Raw genomic sequence first — 16,903 nt, 5'->3', positions numbered from 1 at the left:
TCAATTATTAATGTGTTTTTATTTTGTTCACTTAATTTAAAAAATTTTCAATTTAACCATTAATGTTATTGGCCGTTGATATTTTGGCCGTTAATGAAATATTGACATGACATTTTTATTGGCATTATAATAATTTTAACTCTATGGTGTTTATAGGTCTTATCAATTTTGTCATCATTCTAAAAATTCAACAAAATTATTCCTCAACTTTACACATTTTACATTCTGTCAAATTAATTATCATTCTAACAAATTAAAAAGAAGAAGATAAAACCAAACAATAAAATAGAAAATCATTTAAATCTTTTGATAAAAAATACAAAAATTTATCCTTCAACTTTATACTTTCTATCAAATTAGTCCTTGACCTGTCAATTAAATTGAACATGATTAATTGAAATTTCTATACAATGCCTAAACTACCCATAACCCTCAATCTCTAAAGTGGATGATATTATGCGCTCGAACATGTTTTAACTCACGTTCTCTAAGTTGTTGCAACAACAATGATGCGAATTGAATTAAGATCCAATTCACAACTACAACAACTAACAATTTTATCAATTTGGACTCACTATGACATTATAAAAATAGTTAATTGCACCAAACATCCCCAAAATATTATTTTCATTGTAAATTGGTCCTTAAACTTTAAATTATTCTAATTATATCTCTAAACTATCAATGTTATGTCAATTAGGTCCTTTTGCCACAAATCTTTAATTTAATTGTTAAATGTTATATTAGATCTTGTGTGACATAATTTAAAATGAAAATTTTAAGAAAAAATAATATTGTAAAATAGATTTTTAAAAGTTTTAGTTTTAAGGTTTTCAAAACTTTTCTTGAAGCTTTATTGTTCGCTCTTTTTATTTTTAATTTTTACTTTTAAAAGTTACGTGACAATGATCTATTTCTTCAAGGTTTTCATTTTAAATTTAGTTATTTTAATAATGAAAAGGACCTAGTTAATATAACATCGATAGTTTAAGGATGCAATTAGAGCATTTTTATTTTTGGGACCAATTCAAAACGAGGTTCATAGTTTGGAGATGTTTGGTGCAATCAGTTATTATAAAAATAGAGCACTGAATTATGTTAAATTAAAACAAAGGATTAAACTTTAACATTTAGGGGGACTTAAAACATAATTTAACCTAAATAATATGATAAAAAGTTATTTGTTATTCGCGGGTAAAAAACACCTCTCCGATCCCTTTAAAATTTGAATTTGAGCAAATTAGTCCCTCCCAAAAAATGGAGCAATTCAACCCCTCTCAAATTTGAATGTGAGCAATTAAGGACAATTAATCAGAAAGTTAACGTCTTTTGTCAATTGTGCATAACTTTGATTAGTATAATAAAAAAATAGCCCTCGATGTTTACATATTTTGTTAAATTGGCATTGATTCTAAATAATAATAAAAAAAACAAAATTAACCTCAATATTTAAACATTTACAAAAATATTTCGGGCTAAATTTGTTAAATCACGACTAAATTGGTAGAATGTGTAAATTACGAGAGCTGAATTTGTTATTATACCAATTAAATTTATGTAAAATTGATGAAAAACGTTAATGTTGTGATCAATTATCATTACTCATTAGTTGCTCACTTTTAAAATGGACATGAACTAAATTGCTTCGATTTTTTTGAAATGAATCAATTTGATTAATATCGATATAGAGATGGACGGAAGAGATCTTTTTACTTTTATTCACCATTTTTTATAATTTTTCCAAAAAAAAAACATAAAAGCGACAAGTAGGGATCTGTTCGGTTTTGTTCGATTTGATCCATTTTTTTTTTAGAATAGACAATTATAATTCAGTTCAGTTCAATATTATATATATTATTTTTACATCATAAAAAATAAAATAAAATAACATAAAAACAATCATATATTTTTAACGTATTTTTCAAAAATCAACCAAACACTTCAATTCAAATCGATTTTTGGTTTTTTTTTTACTCATCTCTAGTTTTATCAAATTGAAGTAAAGGATTAAACATCAACATTTAGCATAGTATAGGGACTTAAATCAAAATTTAACCTAAATAATATGATAAACGGAATTTTGTTATTCGACCTTTTATTATAATTTTGCCGCAAAAAACACTAGAGAAAAGCGAGAGAACCGTGTGAATCGAACTGAAAAAACCGAAACCCTCACTTCACCATCGCCGCCGCCGTAACCATGGAAAAAGCCGCTTCCTTCTTGTTCGCCGGTACTATCTTCAACAAAAAGAAGTACGCCGACGAGATCGCCCGGTTTAAGGTTTGTTCTTCTTTTCTCTATCTTTTCTTTTCGCAGTGTTACTATGGAGTTCGGTGTTTAAACGAATATTTATTTTCGTCAATTTTTTTTTGGTTTAGGAGAAAAAAGAAACTGAAAATGAAGTGGATTATTTGAGTTCGTTCGAACGTGTAAATCCAGGTTCAGAGGAAGTTACGGTTTCTACGAAAAAAAGAAAGCGTAAACAAGCAGCTTCAGGTATTATTTCTTTTTCTTCGGTTTTTTTTTTGAAAAAATAATTGGCGGCTATATTGAATCCTCATGAGAAACTGTTTTCGTGTGTGTGCTTGATTGGAATGTAGAAGCGGTAGAAGGATTTAATGTCTTTAAGAGTTCAAAAAAAGCACTGGTTATAAGCGAAGAGAACAAAACAGATGAGGGAGAAGATAATCTTTCTAAAGAAAAGAAGAAAATAAACCTAAAATTGGAGGTTTGCTTCTGAAAATTCATGCATAAATTGCTTATTTTGTGCACTATATTTGTTGTAATTTTCTTATTTTGTTGATGAGACTAGGCAGATTCGATTTTGCGGAAACAGTATAATATTCATGTCTCTGGGAATAAAGTTGCGTCTCCACTGAAGAGTTTCGCAGACTTAAGCTCAGTGTACGTGTTCCATTGTGAAGTGTTTTTAGCTTAGCTGACATTTGACTTTGCCTTTGATTGCTATGAGTTAAGCTCTTCCTTAAAGGGATAAATATCAAATTTGTATATGAACATTGCTCCAATATGCTGTTTGATACATGAGTTTTGATTTGGTGCAATTATGCACGTAAAACTTGAATTGTGGTTCATATGTATACATGAAGCTTAGATTTTGATTTAAATGTACACATTTAAAGAAATGAATATTGTTAGTGATTTGTAAAATGGTGTTAATTTGATAATATTGTTAGTGGTTTGTAAAAATTGAATCAAATAAAAATTTCTTGTATAAAATTGCACAAAACCAAAGTTCATGCATGGCATTGCACATTGGATTGAAGTTCATGTATAGTTTTGTTCTTTATCCTTTCTTAAATTTATCCTTTATTCCTTAAATTTGGTTTCTCTGCAGATATGGATGTGAGTCTTATTTATTGCACAATTTTGCTAAACTTGGATTTAAAGAGCCAACACCAATTCAACGACAGGCTATTCCGGTTCTTCTATCCGTATGTTCTTTTATTTAACTCCTACTGCTTTCTTTTCTATCATCTTTAATGTTCTTTTATGGGAAATTAGGTTATTAAGTGAAAGGATCAGTATTTGGTTGTTTTTGCTTTATATAGATTTGCTATAGTTTCTCATAAACTGAAAATTGAAATGATGTATTGCCGTTGTTTGTGCAAGGGTCGAGAATGCTTTGCTTGTGCCCCAACTGGGTCCGGAAAAACCTTGGCTTTTGTATCGCCTATGCTTATGAAACTCAAGGTATCTTTCTTTTGAATACCTGATAACCATTTTTTGGCAAAAAAATGCTGTCATGTTTCCTGATTAGCTTCCTTCATATATCAGCATGCATCGACTGAAGGTGTGAGAGCTGTTATACTGTGTCCTACTCGTGAGCTAGCTGCTCAGACGACCAGAGAGTGTAAAAAACTTGCAGAAGGAAATAAATTTTATATAAAACTGTTGACTAAAAAGCTCATAAGAAGCGCGCATTTGACAAAGCTGCGTTGTGATATACTTATATCCACGCCACTTCGCTTGAGTTCAGCTATCAAGAAAAGGAAACTTGATTTGAGCAGGTTTGGCGTTTATAATCGTCTTTATGGATACAATTAATTTCTCATCTTAGATTGTAGAGAGACCAATAGGATGAGTATGTAGTTACATAGATGCTAAAAGCTCTTTCGACTATTGGATTAGTTCTGGTTTATTATAAGCAATTTATTTGAATGCTTTTAGTGCACTCATGATTTTGAGAAAACTATGATCAGAACATTTTGTTTTAATCTGAATGGTTAGAACAATTTACGAATGTTTCAGGGTTGATATTGTTAAAACGAAAAAAAGGTTCATAGTTGAACATTGCTTTCTTTATACAATGTCTTTTTCTTTCTTCAGGGTTGAATATCTTGTCCTGGATGAGTCCGACAAACTGTTTGAGCTTGGCTTGATAAAGCAGATTGATTCTGTGGTTAAAGCATGTTCTAATCCTTCGATTATACGCTCATTATTTAGTGCTACTTTACCTGATTCGGTTGAGGAACTTGCACGCACCATAATGCATGATGCTGTTCGCGTTATTATTGGCAGAAAGTAAGCATGAGATTATAATTTTTCAGTAGTAAAGATAAATACTTTTTGACACGCTTCTTTTTGTTATTTTATCCAGGAATACGGCTTCTGAATCTGTTAATCAAAAGTTAGTTTTTGCTGGAACTGAAGAAGGGAAACTACTTGCTCTTCGGCAAAGTTTTCAAGAGGTATGCTCATTATACGAATGCTAAGAAAGCTTGTTTCTCTTGCAACTATTATTGTTTGAGAAAGAAACATTTTGTATCATTTTGATGTTATATATCACATAGACAATCCATCTTATTTACCCTTGAAAATTGTGTTTGGTTTTCTAGTTGATAGAGGTTTAGGATATAATTGTAAAGGAATCGTGTTCTTTTCTCTCGTTATTCATGTAGGTTTTTTTTTTTTTTATCTCGAGTATGTCTTAACCATATTCTTGTGTTTATCTTCTAAAATGCTTGACAGTAGAGATTGAATCCTCCGGTTTTGATCTTTGTACAAAGCAAAGAACGCGCAAAGGAACTGTATGAAGAGCTGAAATTTGATAATATTAGAGTTGGTGTCATCCATTCAGACTTATCTGAAACACAGGTAAAGGATTATTTCTATCCTTATTAACGAAGCTGCACCAACAAAAGAATTCCAAGTACAATCGAAGATGTTTCACCTTCACATAATATATGGCTAGGTGCTCGTTGTAGTGCATAATCGAGAAGTATAACCTTAAGTTTGCCTTTCTGAATGGTTATTTTCTTCATCCTGATATCTTATAATTGAATGCAGCGTGAAAATGTTGTTAATGACTTCCGAGCTGGCAAAACGTGGGTTTTGATCGCCACCGATGTCATTGCCCGTGGAATGGACTTCAAAGGTGTCAACTGTGTGATTAATTACGATTTTCCCGATTCTGCTGCTGCGTACATTCACCGAATCGGTATGTTGCAGAACTTGCTTCTTTTTAAGCAGATGGAAGTACCATGTCTTTATTTATTCGTGTGGTTATTGAAACTGAAGTTTAATTAATCTCTCAAATAGGTCGGTCCGGCAGAGCAGGGAGGACCGGAGAAGCTATTACTTTCTACACAGAAGATGATGTTCCGTTTTTGCGTAACATAGCTAATGTGATGGCAGCATCCGGCTGCGAGGTTCCGTCCTGGATCATGGCTTTGCGTAAGCTAAGGTGGAAGAAGCATCGGCCCAAAAGAGAGTCGATTTTAACCATACCAGATGTTGCAGAAGAGTAAACAAATTGCTGGAACGAACTATTTGCACCGGATTCTTGTTCTTAAATTTCCTGTAGAGTTTTTTACTTCATAACTTGTCTGATTGGATTTTTATCCTTGAGGTAACAAGTGCAGCACAGGTTAATTATCCCGGCACTGGAGCCTCAATCGGGACCAAAACGGCAGTTGGACTTAGTAAGTCTTCAATTTTTTTATGAAACAGGAAATTGATAGCTGTAGGTTTTGGGGTCAATGTTCCTATAATTGTTGCTTCCCTTGAAACATTAGTTTATTTAATCTATATTGAAATTAATATATATTATACCTAGAATTTTGATTTTCCTTTTTCTTTAAATGAAAATCGAAATTGTTTTCTGATGTTAACAATAGATCTATAATTTTAGAAATAAATAATACGAATTTATCACAATTTATATTAAAATGAATAATAAAATTTATATAAATATATATGAAAACAGAATATTAGTATTTATAAAGTTTGGAAAGATATAATTATTATTGTTTAAAATGTGGCGATAGAAGTGTAAAAATAACCCAAATCAAGCACAAATTTTAGTTTCTAGTACGATTTATTTTTATTTAGATATTATTATGTGTGGATTAAATATGAATATATTTGGTTTATCAATTTCATCATGATGATCGATTATAATTGTAGTAGTGATTGGGGTGTAACTGAGTCGAGTTTTATGGTAAACTTGAGTTCAAGTTCTATTTGAAATTTGGGGTGCGATATTCTATTCAGGTTCAACTCGCCAGAGATTGACTCGAGGCATAATCGAACTTATTAAATTCATTTATCAATTTTCATACTCAAGTGTAAGCTTATTTGTAATTAATCTCTTTTTATATGATAAGAGTAAAAGAATATTTCACAATATAAATGTATTAATGAGAAGCTTGATGAAGCTTGCAAGTTATTCCATTTAAGTATTATGATAATTTAAATTCAATTCGACCGGTAGGTCAAACTACTCGAGCTTTAATTTAGCTTGATAATTATCGAATCGAATCAAATCTTAATTTTTTCGAGTCAAACCTGAATAGCTAACAACACCTTCATATAAAATGCATAAAAATTGCACTTCTGTAAAAAGCTACTTCCAATTACAATAAATTAATTAAAAATTTAAAGAATAATATTAATTATTCCAATTAAAAAAAATTAAAAATAAAAACAGAGGCATTAAGACATGCTAGACTTTGTAACCTTTCGAGTGTTTAACATTATACACAATCACAAAGCATGGGAGCACAGCTCTTGCATCCAAAACAACAAGTTCTTCCGACCGATCCGTACAAGAACTCACCACCGAATCGAATCCACCTTCTCGTCCTTCCACGAGCCCGACCCCTTGTCCACGACACCGAGCCACCCGTCCCGCAATCACTCTACAAACAACCACCACTTTCCTACCTCGAACCTTATTATCCACACCACATTCCTTCGTAACTTTCCGATGTGCACATCGACTATCATCACTCAACCCCACTGATTCTTCAACTTCCGATAACCTTAACCCGATCATCCTGCAAACCCCACAACTTTCCCTATAACAAATCCTCGAGAATTCATCGATACCTAAAGAACAAGTAACAATAGTACCATAAAACTTTAACACTTCATTGCCATCAACAGCTAATCTCTCTATATTTGAACTCTTTGATTTAACAATCTCCCTATATTCTTCAAACCTTTTGAGAACATCGATTGTATGATTGATCTTCAATATTTTCTCGATTTCAAGCCCGGTTTTAACGTCCCAACCCGATTTGAATATCGTCTCAACGACACGAAAAGCCGGATCTTTCTCGAAAAGACTCGAAACCAAATACAAATCCTTACAACTTGTTGTCAATGGAACACGATTCGGAACATGGGATCGTGGTGTCGATGTTGTGTTCGTGTCGGAAAAAGAAGAACAAGAAGAAGAGGTTTTAGACAATGAAGAATCGGTTTGAATATCAGTATTTTTTTTAGCAGATTTTGATGTTGTTCTTTGTGATGTTTGGGGTTTGGGTTTAAAGCAATTAATGGAGGAACTAGGATGACAAACAAGAGCAGCCATTGAAGCTGCCATTAAGAATTTTTCGGCCATTTCTTTTGTAGTTTCTAAGAAAAGCATTGGTTTTTTTACGCTGAAGTGTGTATACAAAGGGAAATATTGAAGGGTTTTTTATTTTTGGAAATTAAATCAAAAAAAAATCTGCATGAAATTTAATGCAATTTGATGCTGAAAAAAAAATTAAAATTTGTGTTTGATGGAGATAAAAATGGCTTAAATTTCGGTTGGAGTTAATAGGTTTAAAGGTAATCAAAACAGTAATAGAATGAACTCAGTTGACTAATTATTTTATCAGAATAATTATTAAAAAATAAGTTTTTTACAAAATAAATTATGTGGTTACGAAATTGTGATTTTAAGTCATCCCCATCTCTTCCCAACAGGAGGACGACAAATCGGATTTTTTTCATATAAAATTAATAAAAAAAACTCAAAAAATGATGGGATTTGAAATTAGATCACTCTCTTTTATCATTTTAATTAAAAATAATTTGGATCCTCGTATTTTATGAAAATTGAGAAATTAGTCCAATTGTTAGTAAACATGAGAATTTGAATTGCTTATTTTTACTGATTTGTTGCATATAAATTATTGATGGTTTTGTTAATTTTGTGCGGTTAAACTATTAAATTCATGTCAACAGTTTGATGACAAGGTTTATTAGTGCTATCTGATTGGAATGATCCAACTAGAACAATTTCTTAATTTTTATGAAGTATGAGGATCAAATTTTGATAAATTAAAGTAAAAGGATCACCTCCCAATTTTTATAAAGTATAGGAAAAAAATTAGATTTAGACCTTAAATATAGAAAGGTATTCTTGAATGATATTACAATAATATCAGATAGATTTATAATTTTTCTCACTCATATAATGGGCATGACATAATATAATATTATATAAGGTTAATATACGATTTGGTACATGTGTTTGACTTCAATGTTCAAATGGTACATAAGTTTCTTTTGTCTCAATTTGGTACTTGAGTTTAACTTTAACATTTAATTTATTACCCAAACTAAACTAAATCATGTAGCTTAAAGAATATTCAGGTATGCTTCTTAATTGAGACAAGAAAAAATTTAGGTATTAAATTGAACATTAAAGCCAATTTCAGGTGCTTAATTGGTAAAAAAACCTGAGTATCAAATTGAAAAAAACTTGAGTACCAAATTGAATTTGAAGCCAAACTCAAATACTTAATTGTGCACAAAAACTCGAGTATCAAATTAAAAAAAAAAACCTCAGTTACCAATTTGAATATTGAAGCCAAACCCAAGTACTGAATTGGGACAACAAAATTATGGTATCAAAATGAACATTGAAACTAAACTCAATACTTAATTGGAAAAAGAAAACTCTAAGTATCAAATTGAAAAAAAATCTCATTTACCAAATTGAACATTGAAACCAAACTTAGATATAAAATAGTATATTAACCCTATTATATAAGTACTAAATTGAATATTGAAACCAAACTCAAGTGTCGAATTAGAACAAAAGTACCAAATTGAAATTGAAGTTAAACTCAAGTATCAAAATGAAAAACTTCAGGCACCAAATCGAATATTGAAGCCAAACCCAAGTACAAAAATTGGGAAAAAATTAAGATATTAAATCGTATGCTTAACTAGAATGAAAAAACACTCATGTACCAAAATGAATATTGAAGCCAAATTTAGGTACCAAATAGTATATTAATCCTATTATATATAAATAAATAAATGTTATATATTTCTTCGATCGGAGTAATTAGGGTTTAAAAGATTAAACTCAACACCTACCGCTTCTTGTTGTGGCCGCCAAATATCTTACATTCAATCGATAATAGTCTCTTTTAGCTAACATCGGGTATGTTTTCTTGTACTTAATTCTTGCTCAAATCAATTACTTTTCATACATACATACATACATACATACATACACACATGCATGCATGCATACATACATATATTTCTTAGCTTGTCTATTTTAAATATATATATAATGTTTATTTAATTAAATGAATATTTTTCATGAGAAATTTTGTATTTATAAATCTGGGTTTTGATCTTTCAGTCTTTTGTTAATTATCTGAAAAAAGATGATACCATTTTTTAAGGGTTTAAGTCTATCGCTTCTGCTTTTGCTTTTATAGGGTAGAGAATTTTTTTCTACAAGGCGACATTAAATTAAAATGTAAAATGTAATTTCGTCTCTGTATTGGCATATATATTTTTATAGTTGTTTAGGAGGGTTAAATAGTATTTTTTTTTTAAAAAAATCGGATTTTGTGATGGGTCTAATTCTAAAATTAGACCAGTCAAGTTTAAATCGGATACATTATGTTAAAAGGTGTTATTATTTTAGGAAAACACGCTGTACGGGAGCAAGACGTAAGCTGAGGACCCACCGCCGAAGGCAGCGGTGGGCCAACAAGGATTATAAGAAATCGAACCTTGAAAATGAGTGGAAGAAACCATTTGCTGGTTCTTCCATGCCAAAGGCATTGCCCTTGAGAAGATGTGAGACTCGTGATTCTTTTTAATTCGTGCTCGTTTTTTGCATTATACTCTAAACCGATTATTGTACTGAATGCTCGGTAAACTTGCAGAGGTATCGAGGCTAAGTAGCCGAACTTCACTATCAGAAAGTGTGCTAGAGTTCAATTGATCAAGAACGGAAAAAATATTGCAGCTTTCGTTCCGAATGATGGTTTCTTAAACTACATCGAAGAAAATGTTAGTACTCGATCGAATTTGTGCAACCATAATTATGTAGCCATATTAAGTCTAACGATAATGTATTATAGTAGGATGAGGTATTGATTGTCGGATTTGGACGAAAGGTCACACTGTCGGTGATATTCCCGGTGTTAGATTCACGGTCGTGAAAGTCTCCGGTGTTTCACTCTTAGCACTCTTTAAAGAGGAGAAGGAAAAGCCGAGATTGTGAGTTTGCAATGTGACTTTTCGTAGTTTCATAAAACTGAGAGCATTTTATTGTTCAGACTTCGTTTAGTCCATCTTTGGGTTATCGTATCGAATTCATGTCATCTTAGGGTGAGTTTGAATAGGCGGTGCGTTTACTTGCGGTTAGTGTAAAAACAGCGGTGGCGGTGAGATTAGATTCTGTAGCGATACTGTAGCGTGAGACAAAAAGTAAACTAAACACACAGCATCGCACCTAATCACCCATCCAAACCCACCCTTAATTAAAAATGATTTTGCTGCTTTTTCGAAAACTGTTCTCACTTCTACGTGCTGCATATTAGGACATGGGTATAACGATATGTACCCTCCAACCACATGATAAAATCTTTAAAAGAAATTGAACATACTCATGCCATCAACGTACTAGTATATATATGATATTCACGCTCGAGTTTAAGTGACATATTCCTGGGAATTTACAAGGATTAGTTTTGTAGAGACCATACCTTTGAATTTTTTTGCACAAATGTTAGATGATGTTCTTCGGAAGTAGTAATACATTCGTCTTGTCGGACATTGTTGGACCGCCATTGTTGATATGGAAAAAAAAAACCCTCAACTTGTGAATCAAGATTTGGAATTCACTGCAAGACACTGAGATTAGAATCAGTAATGGTGTTCGTGTCCAAATTTATATCAGCGAAAGCTTACCGGTCTTATGGAGTTGTATGATGGATGAGTGTTCTGTCTCGTTTTATTGTTAACAGTTTCTTTTGATGTGATATTGTTTCGAACCTCTCGGAAGCTAAATCGGTAATAGCTATCAGGTACCTCCGAGAGGAACGATCTTGGTATCTTTAATTTGAGCTCCTTTGCCTCCTAGTTTTACAACCAACTTTGGGACATCTGGACTTGCGATTTTTTCTGCAGAACCAATGCCTTGAGCCTTTGAGTAACTTCCCTTTCTGGGTTTCGGGGAGGATTTATTTTGATGTTTAGGATATATTATGCCAGTTTTTATTTTCGGGTTTCTCGAAGCATTTAGTACCTTTGTTGTAGTAGTTCTAGCGGGTATCGTGTTCGAGTAAGCGCTCGGACTATTGCTTCTCTGTCCGATTTTAGGCATAATGGGGTAAGAATCCATACTCCGAGTTCGAGTGTGTCCGGGTAATCTTTCCTGCATTTATCGAACGATTTTGTAATAGATGTATACCACTACTTCAGTGTTTATTTTGGGTTCCTCGAAGCATTTAGTACCTTTGTTGTAGTAGTTCTAGCAGGTATCTTGTTCGAGTAAGCGCTCGGACTATTGCTTCTCGGTCCGATTTTAGGCATAATAGGGTAAGAATCCATACTCTGAGTTCGAGTGTGTCCGGGTAATCTTTCCTGCATTTATCGAACGATTTTGTAATAGATGTATACTACTACTTGTATGAGATGTATACTACTACTTCAGTGTTTATTTTGGGTTCCTTGAAGCAATTAGTACCTTTGTTGTAGTAGTAGTTCTAGTAGGCATCTTGTTCGAGTAAGCACTCGGAGTATTGCTTTTCGGTCCGATTTGAGGCAGAATAAGTGACATACTAGGGTAAGAATCCATACTCCGAGTTCGAGTGTGTCTGGGTAATCTTACCTGCATTTATCAAACGATTTTGTAATAGATGTATGCTACTACTTGTATGAGATGTAACAATTTTAAGAAATAAGAACTAACCCCGTTAGAATAGCCAAGTTTCGGTGATGGCGGTCGAAGGCCGGATGGTTTTATCGAAGCCGAATGAACCCCGGTACTTTCATCAAGTGAGCCGGTAACCTCAGAACCAGTACTTGCATCCAAAACTTGTTCAGGATCAGAATTCCGAACAGTTACCTTGTGAGAGCCTGAACCAAGGCCGGCTCGTACGATACTAGACCTCTTATTCGAAGTTGATTGTGACAATGATGTGTCCGAGGACCATTCACCGTAAGAGCTAGCCACAGACATACTCTGGTTGAGATTGGTAGGAGACTTCAAAAAAGTCGAGACCTGTGACCGCCCTACTCGACTTTTACCTTCGGCTGCAATTTTGGTTGCACCAGTGGACGAAGCAGGCCTACGTGGAGTCTTTAATACTGTGGTTCCTTTACCTATAACCATTAAATTATATATGGAGAATGAATTAAACATAAAACATGAGCAAAAAATGGTTAAAATTGTCAAAAGTCCCTGTACTCTTCTTAAATTTGAAAGTTCATCCTTTCCAAATTTAAAATTTAAATCCAACTGTTAACACTAATAAATTTATTTTGTTAAATTTATTTTAGTTACATTATTACAGAGTATTTTTTTATTCCAAAATGTTATACCAACAAATTTAACAAACAAAATGTTAACAATTGGACTTGGAATTGTGAAATCTAAGATTAAATTTTAAATTTGTGAAGAATATGGGGACCTATAGAAAAATTTAACCAAAAGACCCTAATATTTTGAATTACCAGTCACACTTTTTGTATCTTTTTCTATTTTGCAATTCAGACCACCCAAAGAAGCCCTTCTTGTATGTGTTGCTGAAATTGGACCAACTATGCTTAGTCCCTTTGGTGGTTTATGAAGAGATGAAGTTGTTGATATTTCACTTCTAGAAGACTATACATACAGTCAAGTGTTTGTAAAATGAACAATAAAATTAGAATTTGCAGTAAATACATATTCAACAGTAGCAATTGGTGCACTTTTATAGGCCTATAGCATCCTTTTATTAAATGAATCGAAAATGAATAAAACTTGTTTAATATGCAATTATTACATATTAATAAAATGGTTAAAGTACCTGAGAGATCCCTGTATTAAAGGGATTGGATCAATTTAGTCCTTATGCTATTAAAAAGAATCAAATAACTTTAAATTATAACAATGTTAACTCTATTTTAATTTGGCCTTATTTGATTCTTTTTAATAGTACAGGACTAAATTAATCCATTTAATAGTAGAAGGACTAATTTGATTAGGACCATATAATAGAGGGACCTCTAAGATACATTCACCTTAATAAAATTATTATTGTTTGTGAGCTTATTTTTAAAATTTATAATGTAATTAATAAAACTTATATTTGATTATTTTATATCTAAAAATAATATATATATATATATATATATTTATATGTCTATTTGTTTATTATTCATGAACACGGTTCATTTAACTTAAACAAACAAATATAAACTCTAAACAAACACGAACCAAACACAAACAAACATGAGCAAAAGTTAGTTTGTTCAAATTTCGGGTCATTTACTCCGCCCTTAGAACACTAATTTGCATGGTATGGTGGAATATACTAGCCTGTGAAGTCTGTGGTCGGGCAGGAGCCTGCTTCATTGTTTTCACAGGGACCGTTACAGCTAAGCTTGCCTTCTTACGAGCAGCCTTCTGCTTCACCTGTAATAACAAAAACATATCATTTTAGGAAAACCAAACCAAAGGAACCAAAGTAACGAAACAGTGACAGATCTTTCTTGAATGTACCTTGTCATGATTAGTATACTCTAACTTCTTCGAAGCTGAAAGAAAAGAAAAAGAAAAAGGGCAGTCAGTTTGAGAATGTTTCTGCAATGCACACACATACCTAGCAAGTTAATTTAAACCTTAAACCTCATGTATTTGGACTCAAGTGTGAGTATCAAATGCTAATATATATCAAACAAAAGGTATATTCAATTATTTCTAAGTTTTCTCATGTATTAGGAGAGGTCTTTAAGGGACTTGTAAATGTATTATGGAGGCTCAGGTACTAGGAGTCGAATTGTATTTTACACCCTCAACTCAAAAAATGGGCAAATTAATCCATATATATTAGAAACTAACATGGCTGACAAAATAACTTGACACTTCGCCACATGTACCTAATGCTGAAATATAGGGATCAATTTTTAACCTTAGAAATTGATAAAAAATTTAATAGAATGACTAGTTTGCTCTTTAATCTAACGTACAGGGACTAATTTGTCCATTTCTTTGGTAGAAAGGGCAAAATGCAATTTGACTCTTAATACAAGGGCCTCCATGGTACTTTTACCGATTTATATCCCATAGTGTTATCCACAAAAGTGTTAGAAACGGGTACTTCATGAATAGGAATCTTTTAAAGTTGTATTTGTGGCATCAAATCAAACCATGGGGTGCATCAACATAAAACAATGCAAGAATCAAACCAAAAAAAACAAACTATATATACTTACATGACACATTCTTAGGATCTTTTGTTTCCAGTTCCTTTTTAACAAAAGAATTTCGCAGTGTTGAAGCTTCACCATGTAACATTGTTGAAGAATCAGAATAGTTGTCCACATCCTCTTGAATCCCAGGCAATGTATGTATTTCACCATTTTCACTGCTTTCCAGCGTGTTAGTGCACTCCTCTGGCTCAAGAAAAGCTTTAAAGAAAACACATCAAAAGGGGAGATTCAGAACCATAATGGGTTTAATTGACTGCAAGTAAAATGGATAAATTCAATTATATATACCTGCACTACTAAAGAAAGCACTATCCCAAGTCAAACTTTTGCGTAAATTATATCTTCCCTTTCCTCTTGTCTCGTCTCCCTCTAACTTTCCATGTTCATCAAAAGAGCCTAATGAGATTTTTCTATACAGTCAGTGTCCATAGCAAACCTAACAAGTTTTCTTATTTCAATTTCCCTCTTTCTCCATGCCAACTATACGAAATTCTATTTTTGCAGGTAAAAAGAAAAAAAAAAGATAAAGAAAAACCCCTAAGTTTGCAAATTTAACATGCAAAAAAGGAATGAGGATCATAATCATTTATATGTCAAAAAGCACCCCAAATTATATAATGCCAATGAAATAAATAAATAAGGAACACATTATCAATTACTGAAAAAGCAGCTAATGCTGGTATGGTTTTAAGATGAGCTTTTTAAAATAAGCTTTTCATCACCTACTATTACACAAATTATTACAATTTACACAAAAATTACTCAATTAAATAAAATTTTTACAACATTTACAATGATTTGTATAACACGAATCACACAAAATATTGATCTAATTACGCAAACTTTGTAGAATTGGAGCTTATAAAAGCTTAAACTAAAGAGCTCCTTTTAGAATTTTGAAAACTACTTTCAGAAAAAGCAATAATATGACCATTATTGATCCATTTGCAGCTTTGTTAGAAAAAAGAAACTGTATAAAAGAATATCTAGAGAAATCAATATAAAAGAATATCTAGAGAAATCAAGGAAACATGAAAAATTAGCACAATATCTATTTTCTGGGAGCTAATTATTGGAATAAACCGATTAATTCCACTAGTAAACCGCAAAAAAAAAAATTCAAAGCTGTTTATTCCATTAATTCCATTGATGAAATATAGAATGCAACAATCAACAAACAATAAGCAGCTTTCAATTAAAAGATCACACAAATCAAATTACGTACGAGCATTGTAAAAAAAAAAACCCAGAAATATTTACAATTTTTACGTTCATATATCCCATGCAAAAACAAGAGCAAATGACAATAAATAATAATAATAGAAATCAATGGAAAAACCTGAGAATTGAGGGGTTGTATCATCGCGAAGAGGCGAATCGATGAGGCAATCGTCTTCGGACGTAACGTCGATGAGGCTCAACCCTTTAATATCAAAATCGATTGGTAAATCAAAATCACACATTTTATATATATATTTTTTTTTTCGAAACGGAGATTTTAATAATCAGATCGAATTGATAGGAAAATTGGAGGAGAGACGAGCAAAAGAGAAAAGGGAGAAAAAAATACAAAAGATTTTTTTTTTTTTTGAATTTTGGAAAAATAGGCGGTTCAAAATTTAATTCACTAATTAAAGGGACAAGAAGAAAGAAGAAATAAAAGCGACCCTTTTGTTATCAGTCCCTCTATTTTGTGCAATTATTTGGTAAATTTTAGTTTAGGGGTTTTTTGAATTTTGAAATTTTAGCCTCGATTCTAATAGTAATAATGAAATATGTTAAATTTTACTATTAGTCTCGTACTATACGTAAGTTTGGATTTAATTTATGTTTTTCAATTTGATATTTTGTCTTTTAAATTTTTAATATTAACTCAAATGTTAGGGTGAGTTTTTACGAGTATAATGTGAAACTAGGAAGCTAACATGGCTCAAA

General features: G+C 32.0%; 3 protein-coding genes and 1 long non-coding RNA gene across 4 annotated transcripts; 2 read left to right on the top strand and 2 right to left on the bottom strand.

The window, feature by feature from the left end:
• Positions 1–2,120: 2,120 nt before the first annotated feature.
• LOC105761811 (DEAD-box ATP-dependent RNA helicase 57) lies at positions 2,121–6,079 on the top strand. Its single transcript, XM_012579739.2, has 12 exons — positions 2,121–2,281; positions 2,380–2,497; positions 2,602–2,729; positions 2,814–2,905; positions 3,357–3,453; positions 3,632–3,712; positions 3,797–4,029; positions 4,349–4,543; positions 4,620–4,710; positions 4,994–5,116; positions 5,309–5,459; positions 5,561–6,079. The coding sequence occupies exons 1-12, from the start codon at positions 2,201–2,203 to the stop codon at positions 5,767–5,769; spliced, it is 1,599 nt and encodes a 532-aa protein (XP_012435193.1). The 5' UTR covers positions 2,121–2,200; the 3' UTR covers positions 5,770–6,079.
• Positions 6,080–6,965: 886 nt separating this feature from the next.
• LOC105801664 (uncharacterized) lies at positions 6,966–7,868 on the bottom strand. Its single transcript, XM_012632875.2, has one exon. The coding sequence runs from the start codon at positions 7,866–7,868 to the stop codon at positions 6,966–6,968; it is 903 nt and encodes a 300-aa protein (XP_012488329.2).
• Positions 7,869–9,555: 1,687 nt separating this feature from the next.
• LOC105801408 (uncharacterized) lies at positions 9,556–10,890 on the top strand. The gene is made up of 3 exons (XR_008191220.1): positions 9,556–9,689; positions 10,188–10,342; positions 10,432–10,890. It is a non-coding gene; the product is annotated as an uncharacterized LOC105801408 (long non-coding RNA).
• A 254-nt stretch (positions 10,891–11,144) lies between these two features.
• On the bottom strand, positions 11,145–16,552 carry LOC105761812 (hypothetical protein). Its single transcript, XM_052624480.1, has 11 exons — positions 16,308–16,552; positions 15,257–15,364; positions 14,972–15,166; positions 14,259–14,293; positions 14,028–14,171; positions 13,229–13,379; positions 12,465–12,877; positions 12,240–12,383; positions 12,008–12,136; positions 11,462–11,927; positions 11,145–11,394 (listed from the first exon to the last, which is right to left on the bottom strand). Exons 1-10 carry the CDS (start codon positions 16,429–16,431, stop codon positions 11,574–11,576), a joined length of 1,797 nt encoding a protein of 598 aa, XP_052480440.1. The 5' UTR covers positions 16,432–16,552; the 3' UTR covers positions 11,145–11,394; positions 11,462–11,573.
• Between the last annotated feature and the right edge of the window lie 351 nt (positions 16,553–16,903).

Source organism: Gossypium raimondii, chromosome 11, assembly GCF_025698545.1.
Source record: "Gossypium raimondii isolate GPD5lz chromosome 11, ASM2569854v1, whole genome shotgun sequence".
Taxonomy (NCBI): Eukaryota; Viridiplantae; Streptophyta; class Magnoliopsida; order Malvales; family Malvaceae; genus Gossypium; species Gossypium raimondii.
This window is presented reverse-complemented; position numbering and strand designations above follow the sequence as displayed.

Excerpts from the sequence above, each read along its gene's own strand:
- LOC105761811 (XM_012579739.2), top strand. The coding sequence starts at position 2,201 with ATGGAAAAAGCCGCTTCCTTCTTGTTCGCCGGTACTATCTTCAACAAA. Across the intron at positions 3,713-3,796 it reads CTATGCTTATGAAACTCAAG|CATGCATCGACTGAAGGTGT; the intron begins GTATCTTTCTTT and ends TTCATATATCAG. Across the intron at positions 4,544-4,619 it reads CGCGTTATTATTGGCAGAAA|GAATACGGCTTCTGAATCTG; the intron begins GTAAGCATGAGA and ends TATTTTATCCAG.
- LOC105801664 (XM_012632875.2), bottom strand. The coding sequence starts at position 7,868 with ATGGCCGAAAAATTCTTAATGGCAGCTTCAATGGCTGCTCTTGTTTGT.
- LOC105761812 (XM_052624480.1), bottom strand. The coding sequence starts at position 16,431 with ATGTGTGATTTTGATTTACCAATCGATTTTGATATTAAAGGGTTGAGC. Across the intron at positions 15,167-15,256 it reads TGCTTTCTTTAGTAGTGCAG|CTTTTCTTGAGCCAGAGGAG; the intron begins GTATATATAATT and ends TTTTCTTTAAAG. Across the intron at positions 11,928-12,007 it reads CTAGAACTACTACAACAAAG|GAAAGATTACCCGGACACAC; the intron begins GTACTAAATGCT and ends CGATAAATGCAG.